Source organism: Bubalus kerabau, chromosome 1 (assembly GCF_029407905.1).
Source record: "Bubalus kerabau isolate K-KA32 ecotype Philippines breed swamp buffalo chromosome 1, PCC_UOA_SB_1v2, whole genome shotgun sequence".
Lineage (NCBI taxonomy): Eukaryota > Metazoa > Chordata > Mammalia > Artiodactyla > Bovidae > Bubalus > Bubalus kerabau.
Window position 1 is genome coordinate 39024802 of NC_073624.1, and position 7754 is coordinate 39032555.

A 7754-nucleotide genomic window follows, 5' to 3' on the forward strand; every position below is an offset into this window, starting at 1 on the left:
AAATAGCCCTCCTACCCACCTGTCACCTTCAGTGAGTTACCTCAAAAGAAAAGATTAGAAATGTTTATATATTATATTAATCACAACATTTTAAGACCAAACACTGTTGTAAACACATTTTCTCATAAGTATTCAGTTTAAAACCCCCATTTGGATGGGATTAATTCCATTAAAGGCTTACCTGGTGGCTCAGCTGATAAAGAATCTGCCTGCAATGTGGGAGACCTGGGTTTGATCCTTGTGTTGGGAAGATCCCCTGGAGAAGGGAATAGCCACCCACTCCAGTATTCTGGCCTAGAGAATTCCATGGACTGTATAGTTGATGGGGTCGCAAAGAGTCAGACACAACTGAGCTATTTTCATTAAAGGATATCCATTAACAGAGAATTTTTAACATGAAATAGTTCAAAATAATGTATTAAAATATTTCACTAATGCTTGTCTCTCTTGCTCATATTCATCAGTGAAGAACTTTGTAGACTGAAGTCTGCTATCCAACTAAAAAACAGCAAAGAATGCAATCTACCACAAACTCAGTATCCTTAGACACGTTTAAAAAGCATAAACTTGATGTATTGAGCATGGGTTTATTTCTGCTTCCTCCTAAAACCCCACTAAAACTGTAGTAAAGGAATTTAATTTTAAAAAGCAAACACCAAAGGCAGGGGGGCAGAGGGGGGAACCCCAATAAACTCACAAATATGAAGAGAATGGAGGAGCAGACAAGAGAATAAACAAGAGATGTCAGCAAGAATGTATGGAGGACAGGTAATCGACTTAGCAACACTGAATTAGCTGAATCTAAGTCCCTACATGGGAAAAGCAAGATGATACGCTTTTCAGAATCTAGGAGAAGTTCAGAAACTGAGGTATCAAGTACCACACAAAGCAAGAGTGAGCAAGATACTGAAAACTGAATGAGTTGACATCAGTATAAAGTACAACTTGACTCCCAAACTTACACCCTACCCATGCAAATGACCACCTCTCCCCAGACACAGAATCACATCCCTTGGAGGAACTGAACCAGGAAGTTACCAAACAAGGATTTCACCAAGTGCAGCAGAATGTAAGGGTAAGACACTAGACCAGTGCTGCCCAAAAGAATTTTCTGTGATGATGGAAATATTCTATATCTGTGCTGTACAGTAGCCACTATCCACATGTATTTTATTTGAGCATCTGAAACATGGCCAGTACTACAGAGAAACTGAACTTTTAACTGCATTTAATTTTGTTCAGTCACTAAGTCATGTCCAACTCTTTGTGACTCCATGACCTGCAGCCCACCAGGCTCTTCTGTCCTTCACTATCTCCTTGAGTTTGCTCAAATCCATGTCCAATCAGTCAGTGATGTCATCCAACCATCTCATCCTCTGTCATCCTCTTCTCCTTTTGCCCTCAGTTTTTCCCAGGATCAAGGTCTTTTCCAGTAAATTTAATTTTAAATAGTAGCTATTTAATAGCTAACAGTAGCTACATATGGCTGGTACATTGGACAGCACAATACTAGACCAAAACCAGAAAGACTGAGTGGAAGTTTGATATTTTACCTACCCTCTCCCCTGGTTCCCAGAAGGCTGATAATCAGGTTTACAGCATAGAGATAGAAGAGTGTAAGGTCTTCCCTGGAGACCCTGGGTGGTCCCAGAGAGGTGATCTGTCCATTCTGACACCCAGAGGTCTCCCAGGGAGAACAATTAGATAACTATGACAAAGACCAGTCAGCAATACCTACTTCATAACATGCAGATCTTCTCACCTGCTGTTGAGTGCCTTTCTTTTAAACAAGATTGCATTACCCAAGTATTAGCAGGCATTAAGAAAAGCCTCAACATGAAAAGAACATGGAAAACACAAAGAGATCAAGAGAAAACATCAAATAAATTACTAGTACCTTCATATTAAAAAATTACACCCATAAAGCAAGAAAAGAAAATGACAAACATGTACATAATTAAAGCATAAGTAAAAGTTCTTGGAAATTAAAGATATGATCAAATAAAAAGTTCCATATAAGGATTAAAAGGAGATAGGTAAAAGGCTTAGAAAGAACAATAAGGACCAAGGAGAAAAAGAATAAGGGAATTAATTCAGGAAGTCCAATTTCCCACTCATAGGGATTCCAGAAAGATGCAGAACACAAAGACAAGAACATTATCAAAGAAACAGTACAGGGAAATTTCTCTGGAAGAATATAAACCCTAGCTCACTGGAAGAATATAAACCCTAGCTCACTGGAAGAATATAAACCCTAGCTCACTGGAAGAATATAAACCCTAGCTCACTGGGAGAGCTAGGACACTTCTCTGGAAGAATATAAACCCTAGCTCAGTGAATGACAAAAGACCAACACTGGGGCAAACACTTGAGAAATTTCAGAACAAAAGGGAGAAAGAAAATATTCTAAAACGTTGCAAAGAAATATTTCCGCTTTACAAAGGAAAAAATATTTGACTTCTTGACAAGACTGGAAGCTATATAACAGTAGAGTAAGGCCCTCAGGATTTTGAAGAAAAAATTATTTCCAAACTTAAATTTTTATACCTCTAGTAAGAATAAACTGTAAGGTAAATTGCAGAAATTCTGGAGGGTATATCCTCCCAAAACAAGAGATTACACACACACCAAAAAAAAAAGAAAAAAACTGGGAACTGAAAGGCAGGGAGCAAGGAGGACGACAGCAGGGCAACTGGCCTAGAAACGCAACCAGTTCCAACTGCAGCCCAAGACTGAGCTCCAGGAAGTTTTTCAAGGAAAAAAAAAAAAAAATCAAACCGCCTAATTTCTAATTCGCCAATAATAAAAACATCAAAATTTTTTTGTAGAGACATGAGGAAAACAGCAATATATTCTCAGAAAACTAACTATATTAAAAGCGAAAAAAGTAAATATAAATTCCAGAAATATATAAAAAAATTGTACAAGAAAGGAAATAACACAGAAGTCAAATCATTGTGCTGTACATCCTAAACTTATACAGAGCTGTAAATCAACTATATTTTAATAAAACCTTAAACAAAACACAAAACAAATGAAACAATCACATACACTACTTGGCTTAGGAGTCGATAACCCTTTACGTAGACATAATGTAAACATGGAATTTTGAATTAACCAAAACTTCTGATATAACAGTACTGAGAAAACCGGGGAATGGAAGTGGGCAGTCATAGTGGCATATGCAAGAGAAAGTATAAAAGGTAAATCTTCATTGACAATAATGATAAATAAGATTTAAATTAGGAACTCCATAAATAGAAGTAAAAATGTTATTTAGAAATATGGAAGTAAATACTAGATGAGCTAGAGAGTTGAAAGCTTGCTTCTAGGAAGTGGGGAAAGACTGGAAGGTAGATAGCTGTTTTTCTTTTAGTGTTAGTTGGTGTTTTAAAATTACATGCAAATACTACACCAGTAAAAAAAATTATTTTTAAGGAAGTATTACTGTATTCACATATTTTCAAAAATGGCCACAACTCAAAACCTAAGCAAAAAACAAAAGAAACCTAAGCATACCTCCTGCAAATTTTGGTCTTCTTGAGTCCAAGAATTTAAAACATGTGCTCCAGAGTCACTTACAATGAAATTCACCTAATAGAGTTCAAAGAAATAATTAGTATTCAACTCCAATTCCACTCAATTACATATTTAAAATATTTATTTTATTATAAATATCTTTTAATATATCTAATACAAACACAACTTGAAGTGCAGTCTCTAGCACTAGTTTGCTGACTGATTCATTCATACATACACAGAACACCCAGTACCAGGAAAACAGTTTTGCCCCTCACAACGTGGGGAACGTCCGGGTTCTCGGATGTAGAAAGACAGAGGGCAGGGCAGGAAGAATACAAACAGAATAAAATAACAAGATGATTTCAGAGAGTGATAAATGATATGAAAAAGAAATTGTTTAGCTTTTTTAGATCAGTTGATCAGAAAAGGACTCTCTATAAAAGTGGCAATTGCTGCTGCTGCTGCTAAGTCGCTTCAGTCGTGTCCGACTCTGTGTGACCCCATAAACGGCAGCCCACCAGGCTCCCCTGTCCTTGGGATTCTCCAGGCAAGAGGGGAATCCAAAATGACCAAAAGAAACCAGCCAGGGAAAGAGATGGAGGTAGAGAATACTAGGTACAGCAAACTGCAAATGCAAAAGCCTCTGTGTATTGTCACAAGGTCAGAAAAATATGCTGGAGTTGTATCACATAAGGCAGTGGAGGCTGGAAGAACGGATTTGGACTTCATTCTAAATTTTAAAGTAAAATTCAAACCAAAAAATACTATCAGGTAAGATGATGACAGTAAGGACATATTAGAAAATACATCAGAATATGGCTGTGTTCTCTTTTGGGAGGAGGGTGAGATTATTTATTCTTCACTGAACTATACGGTCTAATTCATGACCTTTTTTCTTATTATCTGTGAAATACTAGTTTTGCTTTCCCCTTTTCTCCTGAGGTTTATCTGACAGGAACATGTCTTACTGGCCCTTTTACTCACATTACTGCAATGAAATCTTACAACAATCATAGGAAGGAGGTGTTGTGCTGACTAGGAAAGAAACTGAGGCTTGAAGAGATGAAGCAAAAAGATCAAGGTCACACTGCTCGTTGCTTAATGATGTCAGAATTTGAACCAAAACCTATGCCCTCAACCACTACATTATGCTTCCTCTCATACTTTTTATCCTACATGATACACTATTTACAGAGGGACTAAAAGCAATTTATATTTAATTTAGAATACATCTGAATGTGTAATATATATTAGACTTTCCACGTTCAGCCTGACTGTTACTCCTCTGCCTATGCCAGTCTATGAACTGGCTAGGTCCCAGCCTACTCACTCCAGTATTCTTGCCTGGGAAATCCCATGGACAGAGGAGCCTGGCAGGCTACAGTCCATGGGGTCGCAAAGAACTGGACATGACTGAAGTGACTAAACAACAGGTCCCAGCCTACGCTGCTCCAAATGAGACAGAAAGCACATCATCCACTGTGGCTAACCAAATGACTTCCCTTAAATACAACAGTTGAGATTCTGAAACCTGAAGATCATTTTCATACTAGAAATTTTTATCAATCTTACATTTCCCTTCTTACTGATAAAAACAATTTCCACTTAGCATTATTAAGAGTATTTCTTTACAACATGGCCAAACCCTGCGGCGGTTTAGGACACTTTCACTAAAACTGTAAGCAGCCTGGTTCTGAGAATTCTGGTTCTGCCTCTAACTAGCTATATGACTCAGAGCAGTTGCTTCTTTTGACCTCAGTTTCTGCATCTCCAATAAGGCAGTAATAAACAAGACTGATATTCACATGGAACACACCAACACACTCTGACAAAGTGCTTTCAGCCAACATCCCTTCTGCTTATGCTGGCAACAGTTCTCAGTGGTCAGTGTCTGTTCCATTCTGGTTATTACATACTTTGAATATTGTCCCATTAATTACAGTAATTACTGCATAGGACTGTTGTGAGAGTCATAGGAGTTAATAAATATGAAGCACATGTAAGAAGAGCTCTGTAACTGTAAGCTGTTATTATTATTGTTGGTACCGATTAAATATATGTAACATATTAATCCCAAAGGGGAGTTCCATATACCACATTTTTAAAGTAGCAAATAAACAGTAACTCAAATTGATAGCAAATTCATATATAAAAAATGTAACAAGCAGTTAAGTACACCCCCGAAATCATGATTTTCCTTGTACTTCACACTCACCAGCTTTTTGAAAGGAAATATGTCATACATTATTCTACAATATTCCATGGAAGATTCTACTGAGCAAGTCCACAACGATTTAGATATGGGGGCCAATGGGATGATTCCTTGGGTCCTATTCTTCACCAGCATATCAAACTCGACATGCTGTCTGCATGACTCTGCCATGTAAGGGCAGTGATCCACGACAAACACTGTTTTATGAGATTCAGAAAAAATCTTCATCTTGTTTCAACCTGTAAAGGATAAAATATATTAGCCAAACATCTTATATATAACATTTAATCTCTTAAATTATTTCTAACGACTGTCTCTTTTCCTCAAGTAGATTTGGTAGGGAACATAAATAATCAGTATTCAATGAAATTTATCCAACAAAGGACAAGATTTAATGAGGTCATGACAATACAGTAACTATCAATTCAAGGGATGAGCTGCTCCATATTAACCTGTTATTCTACCGGAGGCAAGCAACAGTGCAATGCATGCATACATTTTTCGCTTTTGGAATGCACTTAAACTTGTCAACAGAAAATATTTTTACAAATAATCGAATTGTTTCTCTTACACAATATCAAACATAATAAACGACAAGTACTCTTCAAATACACTTTTGATGATCCTTGTTAATTGACATCAATTACATATAAATCCCTAAACTTAATTCAGTATTTTGGGGCTTCCCTCCAAAAAAAATCCCAAGACTTCTGAAGAAGGGTAGAGGGGGAGAGAGAATGAACTGGAAAGAGGAGTGACAACAAAGGGAAGTCCCAAACATAACAAACATCTCCTAAGATAACTGTATATCAGGTCTTCGCATTAGGATAAGGACCTCAAATTCACGTTCTCCCCCTTAGCTTATGAAACACCACGGTAAATTTATCATGTAGAACAGAATAACTTAGGTGCTACCATCACGCTGGTGGGGAGGAGGAACTTCAAGAACTTTTCTTATAGGAACTCTCTTGCTTCGCTAAGAAAATCTTACACTGAATAGACAATCCACATTCGAAAAGCACATGGTAAACAGAGCAAAAGTGCTCATCAAAACGAACTGACTTTTTACAATCTACCTATTTTCTTCTACTGCTTTCAAACGCATTTCCCCTTCATGCAAAACTCTTCTTTGAGAAACCTAGACACACTCTGCTGGAAGGTGGGGGGTAGAAAGTACAAGGTGAGTGGATAGGGAAGACCTCAGGATCGAGGTTCGCTTACTTTCGTGCCTGGTCCTGCAGTGAAAACGAACAGAGGCTATGGACCACAGCCTCTCTGGAAAAGGCTGCTGGCTGGGTGGGGAGGGTCAGCGCACAGCCAGGAGTGACTGGTACCAAAGACAGGGGACTATGCTTTCCCCGTTCATCTCTTAGCACACCGGTCCTTCCCAGGCTTCCTAACTGCAGGAGCGCGCGCGCGCCTGCGCGTGAACACAAACACTCACACACTCGGACTGGCGCGTGCGCAAAGCGCCAAGCTGCCCTTCCCCCTCGGCGGGCCAGACGCCCAGGTCTCTAACAGGAAGAGGGCGGAGCCAAGAAAAAAAATTGCCTCCGACCCGCAAGATTTTCTACCCGCTAATTTTCCCAATCACCCATTGGGAAGACTGATCCCGGCGACCTGAGAGCCTCCCCAAGAGCGTAATACCAACCACAGCACCGGCTAAACCAGTCACGGCCCCCTAAGCGTAAAGGGCTCCCACTAGATCTCCCTGCTCCGTCTCTCCACCCAGCCCGTTTCCCCTAGCAAAACTCGCGAGACTTTGCGAGAGGCCGAGCAAAAGCCCGAGTGTGGACTAGCGGGGAGGGACGTAAAGTGGCCCGCCCCTACGACTTGCGCATGCCCAGCTTGAGGCCTCAAATAAATCGCTGAGGTCTGCCCCCCCCCCCAACCCCCCACCGTTACGCGAGGAAGGAAGTCTCGCGAGGTTAAAGCGCTTTGAGAGCGCTGGTCGGAGGCGGTCGCCGGAGGTTTTCTCCTTGCCAGTGATGGGGATGAACCCCTGGATCCCCGCAGCCAG

At 39.7% G+C, this 7754-nt stretch overlaps 2 protein-coding genes across 5 annotated transcripts in view; one reads left to right on the plus strand and one right to left on the minus strand.

The window, feature by feature from the left end:
- The window catches only part of INTS13 (integrator complex subunit 13), a 30628-nt gene extending 23138 nt beyond the window's left edge, over positions 1 to 7490 (minus strand). For 2 of the 4 annotated variants that reach the window (XM_055572450.1, XM_055572442.1), the window contains exons 1-3: positions 6956 to 7490; positions 5738 to 5973; positions 3520 to 3594 (exon numbers count right to left, since the gene is read on the minus strand). In XM_055572450.1, the coding sequence (XP_055428425.1) occupies positions 3520 to 3594; positions 5738 to 5962 (300 nt within the window). In that variant the 5' untranslated portion in view covers positions 5963 to 5973; positions 6956 to 7490. The remainder of the gene's footprint in view (positions 1 to 3519; positions 3595 to 5737; positions 5974 to 6955) is intronic. The other 2 variants (XM_055572421.1, XM_055572432.1) reach the window with 2 other exon arrangements.
- MED21 (mediator complex subunit 21) overlaps positions 1 to 7754 on the plus strand; it is a 115233-nt gene that overhangs the window by 13953 nt on the left and 93526 nt on the right. The gene's annotated exons all lie outside the window — the stretch shown is intronic.